Raw genomic sequence first — 17,987 nt, forward strand, 5'->3', positions numbered from 1 at the left:
TAACTCACGGGTGGCCAAGATAAAATCCTTGAAGACCATGAGCCAAAGTCAAGTGGGAGCAATTTTCTAAATCTTGGTGAAGGCGAACCGTCACGCAAAGGTAGCTGCCAATGAGACAGCAACGGGCCAAGGAGACAGCAACGGGCCAAGAAGGGAAGCAACGGGCCAAGAAGGGAAGCAACGGGCCAAGGAGACAGCAACGGGCCAGAAGGGAAGCAACGGGCCAGAAGGGAAGCAACGGGCCAAGGAGACAGCAACGGGCCAGAAGGGAAGCAACGGGCCAGAAGGGAAGCAACGGGCCAGAAGGGAAGCAACGGGCCAGAAGGGAAGCAAGGCACAAGACAACCAAACCTCTGCAGAATGAGTTCTATTTGCTGCACTTGACCCACAGACAGACTGGACCCTGTTAAGATGTGGCCCTTGCCAAGGTCCACAGCTGCGGGAAGGATCTTTTCATCTTGAAGATGTATCAGCACTAGCTCACGGAACCTGTTCGGCAACTCTGCGAAAGCCAATTTAAGCTGCCTTCTCACTTCACTCTGCACTCACAAGAGGAGACCAATTTCCGGTACCTCCTCAGACTCCAGGAGACCAGATGCTGTGACAATCTTCCCAGCAAAATGAATGTAGGAAGATGATCCCAGGGCGCTCCTCGGGGACGGGCACAGGATTCTGCGGCTTGGACGTATACTGCTTTCAGGTGTGTTACTGCCACCTCCTCCCTGCCAGTGCTTCTGACGGGAAATGCTTTTGTGACAGCACAGGGGATCTTGGGGAACACAAGAAAGTTCCCACGAGAAAGCGACAGACTCAGAGCGCCAAGGCCCTACTGCATCTGGCAGCCTGAACTGGGCAGCAATTCCTGCAGATGAGAAGCCACCGCCTTCGTTAGGTAGGTCATTGTCCCATAAGCCCCGCTGGGAGCACTGTCGTAAAAGAAGTGGCAAATGCCCGTGGCTTGGTCCTTCTCCAGTGTGTCCGTGGCACCGATCGACATCTGCAGCAGGAAAGGGCAGAGGCAACACGTGAGCAGAGCTGGCACTGCCGGCCTAACGGGGGGACAGATGGCCTCTACTCTGGGCACCGTGTCCCCACCCGCCCGAGTTGGCAGCACATCACTGATTCTAGGATGAGAGGACGGCTTCTTCTAGCTCGACTTTGGTGCAGGCTAAGTGGTTGGTTCACTTGGGGCCAGACATGTCGCGAGGCTGGTGCTGGCACTAGAACCTATGCTGAAATGGGCCTGTCCATCTCCAAAGGTCTTTAGATCTCCCAGTGGCCACTGTGCCATTTTCAAACCAAATGGTTGACATTTTCCCACCATCTGTGATGACATTATCTTTGTTCGAGGATATTCTTTCCTATTGGTCACAGGATCTCCAGCCTCGACAGAGATAAATGCCAGCCAACCCGGCTGCACTGCCGCTGTCCCCACCTTGGCTCTGGGCACACCCACCTGGTCCTGCAGGAACAGCTGGTTGGCCACGTGCACGATCTGGTCCACATGGATGATGCCCCCGATGCTGTTCATCTCCGTGTCTGAGAGCAGCGTCAGCACCATGATGGCCTCCACCAGCAGCTGCCGGTACTCAGGCTGCGGCACTCGGTTCAGCACCGACTCAACGTGGACAGCAAACTTGATCTCCTGTGGGGTCATCTGCCAAAGGGACCAGCAGGGGGTCACGAGTGAACCGAGCACAGACACAGTCCTGTCACCCACGCTGCCCACAGCACCCAGGGGCTCAGAGTAAACGCTGCCTCCTCTCTGGCCACTTTGCTAATTCTGCCCACAGGAATCCTCTGGGGCAGGAAGCTGAAAGCTCTGCCCTGGGCGTCAGTCAGCCTTGTCCTAGCATTAGTCACCTATCCCGCTGGACTGCGACTTCCAGGGGCAGGGCCATTTCTTATTTCTCTTTCTTCATTATTCCTTGTGGCGCATAGCATGGTGCCTTGGGTGGTGTAAAAACTAAAAGATCAATTTTTTAAAAGAACGAATGGGGGAAAGAAAGCAGGGAAGATGACTGTTCTCTGCTGTGGGTCCGATAAGCATGGCGAGCAACTTTGCTCTTCTCTTAAGAGAGTTTTCAGAAACAAATCTAAAGATGTCGATAGTCCAGACATGCTCTTTCTGAGGGGAAAGAGAAAAGATGATGCAACAAATGTGGAAAAAAAAAACTTTGCAAAACTTGAGGGTTAAGTGTCTAGAAAGATCGATCTACAAATGCCCTGTCTGTATGTAACAAGCTTGAAAGAAGGGTGAGTGCTCAGAGTCCAAGAGATAAAGCACTTAGTGAAAACTCACGGCGTTCGGGTTTTTCCCATCCTACCTCTCGCGTCGTCGAGGATGGGAGCACATAACCGTCAATGGACAGACCGTGACACTGGAGGCAGAACACACATTTCAGTCAGATTCCAGAACGCGATTAAAAACGGCGCACACACACTCAAGTCGCTCTGCCCTGGAAGCCAGCACGAGGACTGGCACACGCCAGACTGTCGCAGTTATTTTTAGAGGGCTTGTTCTCACTGCCCACAGGCTGTGTTTTTCGATGGAACCAGCAGACATCGTTCAGATCTCACCCGAACAACGCCCCAGGGAGCTGCCGGGTCCTCCTCTGTGGGAGCTCCAAGTTTCACTTGGCAACCCGGCCCTGGTGGCTGAGAGGCCCCCTTTGGTGCCAGATAAAGGGAGATGTGCATGTTTCCTGCTGGCAAAGTGATACTTCTATGCCTTTGCAGGCATCTATTTTTGAGATTTCTATAATAAGCACCAATCACAAAAGACTAGAGCACATGCACGCACACGCACACCCGTGTATATAAATAACCAGCGCTGGCTCAATACAAAATGCTGCTTTTTCATAATAAAAGCATCTTGGTATGAAGCCGGTGGAAGCCCGGCCCCAGGAACAGTTCTGGGCTCACAGGCTGCCTCCTGACTCCCTGCGCCCTGGAGACAGCAGCTGCACCGCCTCCGTCCCAGGGGGGCTGAGGATGCAGGGGCAGCAAACGCTCCTTCCTCCTGACAAGAGGCCTCTTCGGGCCCTGCCCCCACGTGGGGACCGGAGTTCAGCTGTGAGGACAGGGACCCCTCTGACCTCTCCACGCCCAGCTCCACGAGGAGGACCTCACAGGGGCCATAATGCAGCCGAAAGGGGCCGTGGCTTTGGGAAGGGGCTGCAGTACGGGGTCTTAGGGATGCCTCTTCTCTCCTCGCCTCTTCTACTGTGAAATGAGCTAACAAACATAGTTTAGGGAAAAACTCGGTCCTGCCTGTGGTTCTTGGTTTGCATAGAAGCTTCTAATGGAGGCAGACAGTCCCTCTGGTGGGGCCCAGGGAGACACCGGGATGCTCTGAGGCTGATGTGGGAGCGAGACAGGAGGCGGGTGCAGGGACCAAGGGGCGTGGCTCCTGCGGCTGTTCTGGGTCAGCCGGGTTACGGCGTTTCATCCAGAGCTTTCCCTGCCTTCTCTGGTTCTTGCCTACCTTCTGACTTTTCTGCGTTCCTAAATTACGTCAAAGGTGGCCCCCCACAACCCGGGCTGCCACCTTATCTATCTTGTTGGGTTTCCAGCCAGTGTTTCTCAACCAGTGGCAATTTGCTTCCCAGAGGACACTCGGCAATGTCTGGGGACATTTTGGTTGTCACACTGGGGGAGGGGGTGCTACCAGCATCTAGCGGGTGGAGACCAGGGATGTCGCTTAACATCCCACAATGCACAGGGCAGCCCCGGAAGTGAGAATTACCCAGCCCCAAAAGTCAATGGTGCCGAGGGGGGAGAAACCCTGCTCTAGGCCGTGAGCTACCTAAGGTTGGGGGTTATGCGCCTGTTCTGCAGCCGCCTGCTACCTGTAGGTGCCAGCACGCCTCAGCACCAGTGCCTATGGGATGCAGCACAGTGGCCAAGCTTACCTTCTGAAGGATCTGCCACACCTTCTGGTAAAATCCCACAGGGACCCTGTTGATGGCCCCATCCAGCCTTCTCCTGCGCAGCCACTGGCCCTGCCGCTCCCCCCAGCCGATGTGATGCCCACCTGAGTCTGACGATGACGTGCCTGTGGGTGAGGATGGGGTGCTGGACCTCTGCAAGACAGAAAAGGCGCGGCCTTCAGAAGCCTCACAGCCGGCACCCCATGGCAGTGCTGGTCACCGAGAGGGCAGCTCTGTAAACCCGTCAACACCACCAGCTGGATTCACTCCTTCCTGCCCCAGTTCGTTTACTAAGCTCCTTCCGTGCACTCTTCCCAGCCCCCAAGAGGAAGTACAGCAGAAGAAGCCCCTGACCCAACGGAGAGGCCGAGCAGGTCAGGGGGTGGGCGCTGGGGGGGCTGCCCCAGTCTCTAACTCGCCGCGAGCGCGCTCAGCCTCATCTGAGCAGTGGGGCACAGGTGCGCACCCCGAGTGCAGATGCGGGAAACCCTGGGAGCACGCTCGGCCGTGGGGTCGGCAGGCACTGCTGCTGGAGGGCTTGGGGAGGCCTGGGACCTGGAGAAGGTGACTCCTCGGGCGCCGCAGCCCACGGAGACCGACGCCACAGTGACCACTTTCCTCCTGTGGCGCCGCGGAGAGTGGTGGTCACTCCCCTGGCGGCGCAGCTGCCACGAGAACACAACACAGCACAGGGCAAGGCTCTGGAGCCCTGGAAGGAGGGAAGGCTGGAACCCACGTTTGTGGCGGGGCCTCAGAGGCTATGGTATTTCCACCTTCCTTTTCAATCGCTTTCTACTTTGCCTGTTCTCAGCACGGCGCTTTATCCTAATTTGGGGCGATGACCACCTCCGAGCCGGGAGCCTTTGCTGAGGCAGGAGGGGTATCACCTCCTTCCCACCTCCTCCCCGAGGCTGGATTTATTCCGGCCTCCACGAGGGAAGCGCTGGGGCAGGGCCAGCAGTTTTGCTTCTGCCTCGGGAGCCGCAGGCCCACCCACGACTGCGGAGGCAGCTCTGAGAGGCTCCCGGTGGGGCCTGAGACCAGGCCTGAAAGCGGTTCCCTCAGCGGCGGCCTCCCTGCGGCAAAGCTCACACCTGCTTTCTTCCCGTGGATGGATTCTCACCCCTTGGCCTCTGGGTCGGGGAAGGGATAACCTTCATCCTTACACATCATCTTTGTTCTGGACTACCTGGCACTTTCGTTTCTCAGTGTGCAACGTCAAGGCTGTTAGGCTGGGTTATTCCATTGGGCTCATTACTGCCATTTAAACACGGCAACAATTAGATACAAATAAAAGTAATTACAGCCACGCTCATCAATGACTCAGCTGGTTTTCTGCCTCTAGTTTCGCAAGGAGGATTCAGACTCGCCTCTGCAATGAGAACACTTCCTAGCCTTCCATCTCAGCTGCGGCCTCAAGCCAAGCGGGGGGGGGGGGGGGGGGGGCGCGGCATTCTGCGTACAAAGTGCCAATCAGCACGTGCTGGCAGTGGTTCACCCCCGTGACTCAACGGAAAGGCACGAAACCACTGCCTCGAAAGTTCCAGAAGCTCCTGGGAATTGGTGAGAAAAGTGCTCCTCAGTCACACCCCACCGAGGAGCATAAGCAGAGAGCTCAAGATGGAAAAACAGAGCTCAGTTCCACAGGTTCTCGGCTTTCTTTCCAGCCTCTACTCATAATCATAGTCAAGTGGAAACACTTAAACCTGTTCACATCTTCGGGAGTTAGGGAGGTGGTGGGAGCACGAGAAGGGCAACGAGAGGATTCAGACACCATAAACGAGAAGGAGGTGGCGAAGGGGACAATGGCTGGGACACAATGTTTACCACAGACTTGGAGGAGTGTGCGCTGCCGGATGGGGCCTGAGCTACAAAACAGAGAGTCCACTCAGTCATGCGCAATGACGCCAAAGGATGCACGCAGAGAGAAGGAACACAGAACAGCCTCAGAGACAGCCAAGGAAGGAAGAGGCAGAGGATGCGGGTGGCCACAAGTTCTCACTCACCCCCCCCCCCCCCCCCCCAGGCAGATGGCCTGCAGCGCAGCGGGCAGAGCTCTGGGCTCGCGCAATAGAGGTCCCGGGAAATGCTTTCTCTGAGTGTGGAGTGTTCCCATATCTAGTCAGATGTGGAGGGTGCCTCATCAAGTTAGCACACGACTTATTTTCCAAACTCCCAGCCATGAAATGCTAATCTTTTATGTTAATTTTGGAAAGAGGATAATATACTTCTTTGATGTAAGTGGCCAAATACAAAACTTGTACTGGCTAACTGAATCTAAACCCATCAAAGAAAAAAGGTGATCATTTTGTCCCCATAATATGTAAGGACGGCACTAAATGGAGGCGGAAGGAACCACCCCATATTCAGCCACAGTCAGCGGCCATCGGGATGTAGGTAACAAGAGGGACAGTGCCACCTACTGGTGGGAAAAGGAAGATGTTTGGAAAATCTGTTCCTTACTTGGAAAGAGCATAAATTCGAATGAGACAGCATGGACGTTTTTCCCCGGGACAACACAGAGAATCCGCGTGTCAGTATGTGACTCCTCTGAGCTCTCTCACAGAGACATTAAATCATTAGGAAAGGGACTCTGATCTTCTGGATGGAGGAGGCGAAGGAAGTATGTCACAAGGGTGACATAAAAGAACAGTATCCTTACATTTTTCCTTCCTTCCAGGGTTAAATTTCCCCCAGGCAATCTAGGGACAGGAAGTAGCAGTATTCTTTCTACTGCTATAATCAATGACCACAATCTATTTGTCCCTATTTCTTCCCTTTTTTTGAACAGAAACTCCTGCCGAGGCAGAACCCGGGACCATCTCTTTCACATAGCCTCCTGTAAAATCTAAGAGTTTGATACATGGATTTGTTTAAAGGCGCTGGGCAAGGTCATTTCTCCTGCTTTCAAGTCCAGTGCTCTGTCTGTCCCCAGGGCTGCCTCCCACAGCCTGCAGAGTCCCCTCCACCCAAGCATGTTGGATGGGCAGAACCATTCTCCACGCACTCAGACTCTCTGTACTCACAGCCTTGCTTGCCCCATTCAAGCCAGAAAGAACATGAAGCACAGTAAAGGAGGAAACAAGACAAAGATGTTTCACCTGTTCATCAGCACTAAATCGCCTAGTCATCTGAAAGTAAAAATACATCAGAAAATAAACAAAAACCAGTTTTAAATCAAGGATGCCTTACTACTTCTATCACCCTCTAGATTATCCAAGGAAGTGTTGCTCCAGCTGCAGGGTGTGACCCTCAGTGCCTCACAGACTCAATCTACTGAGTCATCATTTGAAATGGAGAAGAAAATCCGAGTGCGTCTCTCACTGCAGGTCACGGTCAGAAGGAAAGAAACTATTTCCTACTGTAGATCACTGTCAAGTCCTACCACAGCAACCGGCACATTAGGACTGAAAGGCTGTTGACTTGCAGTCCTGTGGGATCAGTTGAGAAGGAACTTACTGTGAATTAAATAACGGTGAGCACAAAAGAGACACCTGTGGATGGTGGAAAATAAAGGTGTCTCTGTTTCACCTGAAGGACACATTTGATGGAGAGATGATTCAGTTACCTTTTGCGCGACTCTACTTTTTAAATGGCTGTGATCCATTTGAATGACTAGTTCTCGGGCAACAGGCAAACACGGGGAAGGGTATTTTCCAGAATGCTCGCATAACACCTTAACGTTAAGGATGAGCATGTGTTGGGTGCACGTGAGTGGCTCTGGGATGTCTGGGTATAGGGTGTGTTCAGATTCCAGGACAGAAGGGATGGCACATCCTTTACAAAGCAGGCTGTACCCTGCATGCCTTGGGATTCTATCACTTTCTGAGTTGAGCCCAGATAGGAAGAGCACTTCTTTCCTGGCGCCGAGAGCTCTTCTTACCTGTTTCATCTCACTCCTCAGCCTGTTGATGCCACTCCTCTCGGTTTTGGTGACTCCAGTATGTCCCACCTCATGGATGGAGATGGCAGGGCTGGATGTGGAGGAATGGATAGGCCGCACTGGAGGGGAAACACACACATCGTTCTTAGAAACGATATTTTGTCCACCCTGAGAGGAATACATGCATGTGCTTATTTTTTTTAATTAATTATTTTATTTTATTTATTTTGTTTTTGGCTGCGTTGGGTCTTCGTTGTTGCGCGTGGGATTTTCTCTGGTTGTGGTGAGTGGGGGCTACTCTACTCTTCGTTGCGGTGCGCAGGCTTCTCAGTGCAGTGGCTTCTCTTGTTGCAGAGCACGGGCTCTAGGCGCGCAGCCTTCAGAAGCTGTGGCTCACGGGGTCTAGAGCGCAGGCTCAGTAGTTGCGGCACACGGGCTAGTTGCTCCGTGGCATGTGCCATCTTCGTGGACGAGGGATTGAACCCATGTCCCCTGCATTGGCAGGTGGATTCTTAACCACTGCGCCACCACGGAAGCCCACGTGTGCTTATTTTTATCCGCGTCTCTCTCTCCCACTCGACCATGCACTCCATTAGAGGCGGCCGTGTCTGCCCTAGCCAGCGCTCTGTTTCCAGCACCTGGGGCAGCGCCTGCTACACAGCACAGGCTCAATATGTGTTTGAGTGGATGGGTGACAGAGTGAACATCACTTAAGCAGCATGCAGAAAACACTGAGTGGCCAGGAAACCCTTCAGTGATTTGTTTACTTCTCCAAATGCACCCCCTTCCTTGCAGAAAACTGAGACCACCTAATTAAGGTCCAGCCTTGGGGCCGGAGAGGGAAGTCCTGGGAGAACAAGCCGACCAAAGGCTGGAGGTGGCGAAGACACACAGAAGGGGCAGGGAGGATCCGTCACCTGGCTCCACTCTGCTGCCCGCCCTGCCCCCACTAACCGGTTCTCCGCGGTGCGCTCACAACGATCATTCTCAAAGGCACGTATGACCATGTCACTGTCCACCTGGAATCCTTCTTCAGGTTAAAGCCTCACAGGGGCACACAAAGCCCTACCGACTTGAGCCCACCTGCCCCTCTTAGCTGTCCCCTCCAGGCCAGCCACTCAGCACTGGGCATTGCACAGGCGGCTCCCTCCTGGCCTGCCTGCTCCCCTCGGCCAGGTGCGTCCTCTCCTTCTGCAGGCCCGACTCTCAGGTCATTTCCTCGGGCAGCATCCTCTGCGTGCCCTGCCTTCCCACCCACCCCACCCCCGAAGCCATGGGAGTAGGGCACTGCCCAGAGGAGTAGGGACAGATAAGGAGCCAAAGGACAGCACAGAGGGAGGACCCACAAAGGAGACACGACGATTAGCCAGAGAGGGAGGAGGGACACCGGGAGAGTGGAAAACGGAACCCAAAGGGGTCTGGGAAGCTACAGTGGGGCCTGTATAGAGTGGGCATTAGCTGAAAATACTCATCTCCGACATCTCAGAATGTAATAAAAATTCTATACAGAATGCCAACAAACACATGAAAGAATGCTCAACATCATTAATCATTAGAGAAATGCAAATCAAAACTACAATGAGATATCATCTCACACCAGTCAGAATGGCCATCATCAAAAAATCTAGAAACAATAAATGCTGGAGAGGGTGTGGAGAAAAGGGGACACTCTTGCACTGCTGGTGGGAATGTGAATTGGTTCAGCCACTGTGGAGAACAGTATGGAGGTTCCTTAAAAAACTACAAATAGAATTACCATATGACCCAGCAATCCCACTACTTGGCATATACCCTGAGAAAACCAAAATTCAAAGAGAGTCATGTACCAAAATGTTCATTGCAGCTCTATTTACAATAGCCAGGACATGGAAACAACCTAAGCGCCCATCATCGGATGAATGGATAAAGAAGATGTGGCACATATACACAATGGAATATTACTCAGCCTTAAAAAGAAATGAAATTGAGCTATTTGTAATGAGATGGATAGACCTAGAATCTGTCATACAGAGTGAAGTAAGTCAGAAAGAAAAAGACAAATACCGTATGCTAACACATATATATGGAATTTAAGGGGAAAAAATGTCATGAAAAACCTAGGGGTAAGATAGGAATAAAGACGCAGACCTACTGGAGAACGGACTTGAGGGTATGGGGAGGGGGAAGGGTGAGTTTTGACAGGGCGAGAGAGAGTCATGGACATATACACACTAACAAACGTAGTAAGGTAGATAGCTGGGGGGAAGCAGCCGCAAGGCACAGGGATATTAGCTCGGTGCTTTGTGACAGCCTGGAAGGGTGGGATGGGGAGAGTGGGAGGGAGGGAGACGCAAGAGGGAAGACATATGGGAACATATGTATATGTATAGCTGATTCACTTTGTTGTAAAGCAGAAACTAACACACCATTGTAAAGCAATTATACCCCAATAAAGATGTTTAAAAAAAAAAAAAAAAAATTAAAAAAAAAAAAAAAAAAAAAAAATTCTAAGACTATTTGAGTTTCCTGATTTATAAAAATTGAACAATTACAAAGGACAATTAACAAATGATGCTGTACGCAAAAAGACAGGACCTCTTCTGGCCTTGCTTGCAATCAGACATATTTATGGTTTCAAGTGACATTCCTCTGTTTAGTAACAATTTTTAGTAATTATCTGTCAAACCACATGTATTATTTTCATGAGCAGAACACATTAAATATTAATCTTATATATTTACATTTCAAGGACTGTGCATTTCAAAGAACTGAAAATTACTTTTGGAAAAGGATCTTGACCATTCCTCAGGAAAGGAGAAAACCCACCAAAACACACCTGATCGCACGATGCCGGTTTCGTTTGCCTGCTGGTGCCCACTCTAAAGAAAAGGTCCGAAGTACCCAATGTCCTTATTAAATAAAAAGAATGACAGCCCACACTGCATTTCTTTGGCTTGATGAAATAAATTCACAAATGTGTCTGCAAATCATTTCACCTTATTATGAGGAGGGTAAATGATAATTGCTTCAATTATAATTAGGGAGCATTTGAGAACAGAATTCCACCAGGACTTGGGCGATTATATTTCCTAGCACTGCAAACAGGGTTCCGGTACAGATAAAAAGTGAGAGAGAGCAAGAAGGGAACGAGGCAAACTCACTCAGCAAGAAGGTGCTGTGAGGCTGCAGAGGGCTTTTATCTGGGCCCATGAAGGGTGATGGGGGTCTCACTGAAAACCAACCCACACTAAAGGTGGGGCCCTCAGGTGCTGGGAAAAGACAGCCCTTGCATGCTGACACCTTGGTCACCTCACCTGCTCCTAACCCCTGTGCACAAGTGACAGTGCCTGGACCAACTGCAGAAGGAGGGAGGCCGCAGGCCAGGGTGTGCACCACGCCCACATGGGACCGCAGCTCTCCCAGCAGGCCGACGAGGGGTCACAAAGCCCTACAAGTCACAACCTTAAACCTAGAACTCTGTCCATCTCAATGAAGTAGGAACCTTCTACCCAAACATTATGTCCCGAATCGCGATTACTGATGTTGATCTGTATAGAAATGAAGCAGTTCCAGGCCACGCTGGACACGTCAGTCAAGCCCTCTCTGACCCCCTCCCCTCAGTAAGATGGGCATTTACTTACCGCTTCTTTCAACACCAAACTCTTTTCCACTTAAAATATGGTGTAGGAGATTTTTCATATCGAAAGGGCTGAGGTTCATCAAACTTTCAGAAGCTTCTTCTCCTAAAAACAAACATCGTGTAAGTGTCCCGACACAGGCCTGGTGGCAGGGGAAGGTAGAGTGGCGTGGGCGTGGGGTGGTGGTGGAGACAAAGGGTACTGTGGGAGGTCTCCCTGCTCAGGATTACCTCTCTACTGCTTCAGGAATGAAAGGTACTGATCCTTGGTGATTCTAAATGCTGCTATTTAACTTGTATATTTTCTTAACTCAGACGCATAGTTTTTCACACTGTAATAACCCCCAATGTTGGAATGCATCTTGCGGTTGATTTACATATTTAAATGGGTAGGATTTCTCCCAGCAGACGTCTTATGAAATGGGGGGGACATCTTACCACAAGGAGGAACAGTGAGGAACGCGGATGTCAGGGGCAGAGCAGAAGATTCTAGTGCCTCATTTGCCCTAACCTATGAAATTCAACACCCTGTGCTGGATGGTTTGGCGGAAGTTACATCTAAACGAGAGAATCTGGTGAAGCCGTGAGCCCACCCAAAGGCTCAGAAGCCCTGGTTCCAGAATACTTGGGCAGGGCTCCCCAGGGGCGGGTGGGTGCAGGAGCTGTGGGAGCCGCGTGTGAGAATCGCACCTGAACAGTTCAGGCTCCGCGCCAGCTCCGTGGCCATCACCTGAATGATGAGTCCAATCCGGAGTCTGAGCATCTCCACGAAGAGGCTGGGCTGTGCCCTGACATACATCGCCAGGTAAACCACAATCTCCTGACACAGACAGACGTGGAGACAGGGCTTCAGAGACTGGCTGGTGGCGGAGAAGCCCCTGCTGCCCCGAGACAGCCCTGCCCCTCCGTGGCCAGCTGACCTGTGTGAGCACGGCGATGCTGATGTCCTGCCCGCTGGCTTCGTAGATGAGTTCTGTGAGCTCCTCGGGGGGAAGAGGCCTAGGAAGGAGCGTCAGGACACAAACACCACAAAAGATGCCTCCTAGTCCTCTATGGAATATCCTCATTTTCCTGCTGGAAGTGCTCGAGTGACAGTGTCTATAAAAAGACTCTCTTCCTGAATGGTGGACAGCACTGATGTTTTCCCCCCAGGTACCACCCCCAAACCTGAGGCCCCAGGTTGAAAACTTACGCAGAGATGGTCTTCTCCCGGGGTTCTGGCGGCAGGCCCACCGTGAGCTGCTTCTGGTGCGACAGCAGGTCCGTGCAGGCCTACACATTTAGGAAAAGGGTGAGGGGGAGAAAGATTAGCAAAGCCGGTGGGGAAGGATCACTGCCAATAAGATCATAAATTTACCTTTACAAACTTTATGACCCATGCTGCTATTTATTTGAAAATTCATACACAGACCCCAGACTGAGCAACCCAGCCAGGGTTGGGTCCCCGTGATCTTTTTGTCCCCAAAATGTGGCCCCAGGCCTGGCTCTGCAGGGCCTATTAGTGGGTATTTTATGCTCACCCCCTGTAGCAAACACACTGGATTCCCTGATATTCCATAAGGAGGATGAGTTGCTGTGAGTCCTAAAATACTGATGTTAAGAGTTAATGACCATATTATAGTCCTAAGTTGCCAGTTTCCCCATTATTCACATATAATAAATACCATCGCCTTACTAAAACAGTGAACTTGGGGACTTCCCTAGTGGCACAGCGGTTAAGAATCCGCCTGCCAATGCAGGGGACACGGGTTCGAGCCCTGGGCCGGGAAGATCCCACATGCCACGGAGCAACTAAGCCCATGCGCCACAACTACTGAGCCTGCGCTCTAGAGCTTGTGAGCCACAACTACTGAGCCCACGCACCGTAACTACTGAAGCCTGAGTGCCTAGAGCCCATGCTCTGCAACAAGAGAAGCCACCGCAATGAGAAGCCCGCGCGCCACAATGAAGAGTAGCCCCCGCTCGCCGCAACTGGAGAGAGCCCATGTGCAGCAATGAAGACCCAATGCAGCCATAAAATAAATGAATGAATGAATGAATGGGAAAACAAAGAACCTGAATGTCATAGAAAGCAATTCTGGATTTTGCAGGGCCTTGGGGTTAAAATACTGAGATGACTGTATTACAGATGTGCAGAAATAAGAGAGCTCTGTTTAAGAGGGTGCCGGGCCACAGAGCATTTTCATTTCATTTCTTGGTAAACCCTTTTCTGCAGCTAAGGAGTAACAAAACTAATCAACTTGAATTTCATTTCCTCTGCCTGTCTTCCAAGAGCAGTGGGAGGTCAGGACAGAAGGACCAGCTCCCTCTGTATATTAAACAACGCGTTTCCTTTACAAATGGAGGTGCTCGCCTCCAGCTTTCATAATAGGAAGACAGCACCGGGCTAGAGAAGACAGACAGACACCCTTCACGTGCATGGTTGTTCTGACCTCAGCCAGGACTTCCACTTTCTTCTTGAGTAGGCCAGAGATGTAGCGGATCAGACCCCACTCCTGGTTCAAGCCGGCTTTTCCATATAGCTCACTGAGGAGGTTGTGAACAGTGACCCCGTGCTGTCCAGAGAGATTTGTGTCCCAGCTGGGACCCCTGTCAAGACATGGAAAACCCCAGAAGTATGGCCCAGAACGTTTCAAGGCCAGATTCTCTTGCAATAGAGCTCACTTGGCAGGGAGGGGAATGAATCACCACGCATTCTGCCAAGTGCTTGGGGGCTTCCCAGTGCCTTTGAGTCTCACCGAGAGGGCTGCGTCGTCTTCTGTCTATTTGAAACAGAAGCCTAACATCAGGAAATGGTGAGATCCTGGCCTCACCCAGCCTTCTCATCTTGGGAGGGCAACACTAGTAGGTAGAGAAGGGGATGGGAGTCTGTTCACGGTGAGTCTGGGTAGCTTGGGTGACTATGACCATGATGTGGCTTGCTGGAAGGCCAAGAAGCCTAGGACAAAGAGCAAGGAGAAGACAGAAAGCTCAACCTAGTGAAGACCACCGACTTACTTTATCACATACAGAATGTACAGAATGTCCGCTTGGTCCTGTAGGTTCGAACAGTCTTTCAGCTGCTCAGCCAGCTTCTCACAGTCTATGTTGCCGTGGTCATCTCTGGGAAACTGGAAGTCATCTTCAGGGGCCTGTCCATACAAAAGCCAAAAAGCAGGGGAGGGGGGCTGAGCATGCCAACTTCCAGAAGATCAGGAAGTGACACACCAACCTGGTCTTGGAACTCTGCTGCTGTGCTATGCTTCAGGTTTTCATTGTATCTTTTGGGGCTTTTTGTTTATATTTCTGATCGGTGAATCATTGTGTTAGTGGATGTTTGCAGGAGACTGAACTGAACAGGTTAAAATATGTGCAAATTTTATTTATGTAAAGGTCAAAAACAGGCAAAACCAACCCCTGGTGTTAGAATTCATGCTAGCAGTTACCTTTCGAGTGGAGGGGGAGGAAGCGACCGGGAGGGACACAAAGGGCGCTTGTTACGCACACGGGTCTATTGGCTCAGTGATAATTCATTGAGCTCTATACTTATATTTTATATACTTTTCTCTGTATATGTTAAACTTCAATAAAATGTGTTTTGAAGGCAAAACACACACAAAAACTATGTGAGTTTTAAACAACCTAAAATTGTGGTTAGGTTTAAAATGGTCTCCAACAGACGCTGAATCTTTCTGATAAAATCAAAGGGAACTTTGGATAAAATAACAAATTATGGGAACTAGTGGGGACCACCCTGGGATTTTATTCTCCAGAGGAATCTTTTTCTGGTTTCGTGCCCTGCTCCACAAGTAACCCGGCTTTGGCTGCTGGCACAGCTGGGACGGGGCTGGTAGCGAGCTAGCTCGTTTCCTCTAACGTGCCACAGATTCTGATGAGTAGGCAGAATGTCAGTAGCCATCTCCTACACGCAAAATGGAAAGGTTTGCATCAAATTCAGTGTGCATACTGACACAAACCAGAAGCCAGACAACTAAGTGAGTGGGTGCGCATCAACACCCAGAACTTCGAATCCTGAAAGTTCTGGATACCAAGAAATGTGCTCTTTTGAGTTCAACCATTTAAAAGAGTTCTTGGGGCTACACCAGCACCAAAGAACATTACACTTTTTGAAAAAGTGATTCTAAATACTTTACCTTTTTTAGGAGTGGCTGAGGAGAATCAACAAGATTCAGCGATTTACGGTGGGCACTTAGAACTTTAGTTGGCAAAGCCATGGGAACAACTAGAAAACAAACGAATAAAGAGAAAGCTCTTCGGAGCAGGAGGAAGGATAAAATACTTCTTTTAAGAGGTACGGTGGCTACTCCCTATTCAGTACAAACCAAGTAAGAAATGATTACTTACTTAGTTTCACTGATTTCAAAAAGAATTTTTCATGTGGCCACATCATGTGCTAACTCTGGAAATAAGAAATGAGCAGGACACACACAGATCTTGCTTTAAGGAGCTGAATTCCACTTTTCTCTCTTAGAATTCAGGGAAAACTACATAGCATCTAGGACTGGAAGGAGCCTTAGAAATGATTGAGTCCAACTTCTTTTTCTTTCAGATGTGGAAACTGAGAACCAGAGAGGGTTTGTCCAAGGTTTGTCCAATGACCCTGTCATTTGTCCAAGGTCACTGGCCTTCTCATAATCGAGGTGTACCAGCTTCCTGTCCACTGTGTGTTTCACTCTGCCCCTGCTGGGTGTTAGTGCTTCTGTTTTTTTTAACCACCTAATTAATTAATTAATTTTGGGGGCTGCACTGTGCAGCTTGCAGGATCTTATTAGTTCCCTGACCAGGGACTGAACCTGGGCCCCAGCAATGAAAGCACCGAGTCCTAACCACTGGACCATCAGGGAATTCCCCTTTTAACCACCTTTAGATGTTATCAGTATTTATTCATTAAGCCATCTCTGTCTGCCAGGGTATGTCATATCACCTTGGGAAAATAGGAAGCTTTCCAGGTAAAGATGAGGTATATTTAAAAGGCATTTATAGGGCTTCCCTGGTGGTACAGTGGTTAAGAATCCACCTGCCAATGCAGGGGACATGGGTTCAAGCCCTGGTCTGGGAGGATCCCACATGCCGCAGAGCAGCTAAGCCCGTGTGCCACAACTACTGAGCCTGCGTGCTGCAACTACTGAAGCCCACGTGCCTAGAGCCCATGCTCTGCAACAAGAGAGGCCACCACAATGAGAAGCCCACGCACTGCAATGAAGAGTAGCCCCTGCTTGCCGCAACTAGAGAAAGCACGTACGCAGCAACAAAGACCCAACACAGCCAAAAATTAAAAATAAATTTTAAAATAAATAAATAAAAGGCACTTATAGACCTTCAGGTAACACTAGTGGATTAAACATAAGTTTTACTTTCTCTTAAACCCCCACTAACAGTACAAAAAATAATAATTTTTAAAAAGGCAAATCCTAAAGAATAGGGAAGCAGGAGAGAAGACAATAGTAACATTTTGGAAGTGGGAAAGCTGAAGGATGAAAACATTTAGTGGACACAAGGCAACCAAACCCAAGACTGCAGTGGGGAAAACCAAGAACCAGGCAGATTTCTAACAGGGAATCCTCAGAAGTCTAAGGAGCTTGCTGCACCATGGACCTCTAGAACTTGGGGGCCCAGGGAGGGTAACCATAAGAAGGAAGATGGAGAAGGTGTGTGAGAGGCAGTGAGCTCCCTAGATGCCTTGTGCAACTCCACACAGCTTGGCAACTGCCTTGCTCACCCTGATAGAAGGCTAGAAGGTCTCTCTGAAGAGGGTAAAAAAGGGGTGGTATGTGTGTCTCTGGAGGGGATGCTGACCCACATGTCTGAAGGTGTGGGTACATTCCTTGGGGGAATAAATGACTGTATAGCTCGAGGCAATCAGACCCTTACAGGTTAGAAAGGAGATTGCAAAGGAGATTGCAGACCATCTCTGGGAAATCTGCCCCGCCTTCACCCATAAACCCAACAGGCCCCATTTACAGGTACAGGCTTGGAGATTCTTATATGCGTAAGCAGTTAACCAAGGAACACCCAGCACTGGAAGAAAGACTCTACTCTGGAAGATAGAAACCAATACAAACAGGAAAAATTGACTTGGGGAAATGGAAACCATTTAGGGAGAAGAAAATGTAAAAACAAAACCAAAAAGCCCTGCCATTAATTCTTAGAGTAATAAGAATTACATTGCATTCATGAAACAAGAACAGATACAATTCAGAGAACAAAGATTTAAAACATGACAGCAAAAGTGGAAAAACTCAACTGAGCAGGTGGAACAAAAAGTTGAAGCAATTGCCCTCAGAACAGATCAAAAGACAGAGAAATGGAAGACGGGAAACGATAAAGACTTCTTCAGGAGGTCAACACTGGAATCATAAAGTACCAGAAAGAGGTGACAGAGAAAATGTAGGGAAGGAGATGAGTCAAGGAATTTTTCAGAAAAACTTTACAGGACTAAAAAATATAAATTTCCAGATAGAGAAGGCCCACTGAGTAGCCAACACAGTGGATGAAAATACACCCAGAACAAAGCACATCATTGAAATTTCAGAACCTGAGAGAAGATCCTACAAAC

At 50.0% G+C, this 17,987-nt stretch overlaps 1 protein-coding gene across 2 annotated transcripts in view; it reads right to left on the reverse strand.

Annotated features, from left to right (window-relative positions):
• Window positions 1-826: 826 nt before the first annotated feature.
• The window catches only part of PHKA2 (phosphorylase kinase regulatory subunit alpha 2), an 81,837-nt gene continuing 64,676 nt past the window's right edge, over window positions 827-17,987 (reverse strand). The window contains exons 20-33 of one of the 2 annotated variants that reach the window (XM_065901024.1): window positions 15,565-15,653; window positions 14,429-14,562; window positions 13,864-14,020; window positions 12,624-12,703; window positions 12,352-12,430; window positions 12,122-12,251; window positions 11,436-11,537; window positions 7,816-7,934; window positions 7,021-7,063; window positions 5,760-5,800; window positions 3,915-4,085; window positions 2,328-2,381; window positions 1,457-1,657; window positions 827-997 (exon numbers count right to left, since the gene is read on the reverse strand). In XM_065901024.1, the coding sequence (XP_065757096.1) occupies window positions 827-997; window positions 1,457-1,657; window positions 2,328-2,381; window positions 3,915-4,085; window positions 5,760-5,800; window positions 7,021-7,063; window positions 7,816-7,934; window positions 11,436-11,537; window positions 12,122-12,251; window positions 12,352-12,430; window positions 12,624-12,703; window positions 13,864-14,020; window positions 14,429-14,562; window positions 15,565-15,653 (1,571 nt within the window). Of the gene's footprint in view, window positions 998-1,456; window positions 1,658-2,327; window positions 2,382-3,914; window positions 4,086-5,759; window positions 5,801-7,020; window positions 7,064-7,815; window positions 7,935-11,435; window positions 11,538-12,121; window positions 12,252-12,351; window positions 12,431-12,623; window positions 12,704-13,863; window positions 14,021-14,428; window positions 14,563-15,534; window positions 15,654-17,987 lie in introns of both variants that reach the window. The other variant, XM_065901023.1, reaches the window with a different exon arrangement.

Source organism: Phocoena phocoena, chromosome X (genome assembly GCF_963924675.1).
Source record: "Phocoena phocoena chromosome X, mPhoPho1.1, whole genome shotgun sequence".
NCBI classification, from domain to species: Eukaryota; Metazoa; Chordata; class Mammalia; order Artiodactyla; family Phocoenidae; genus Phocoena; species Phocoena phocoena.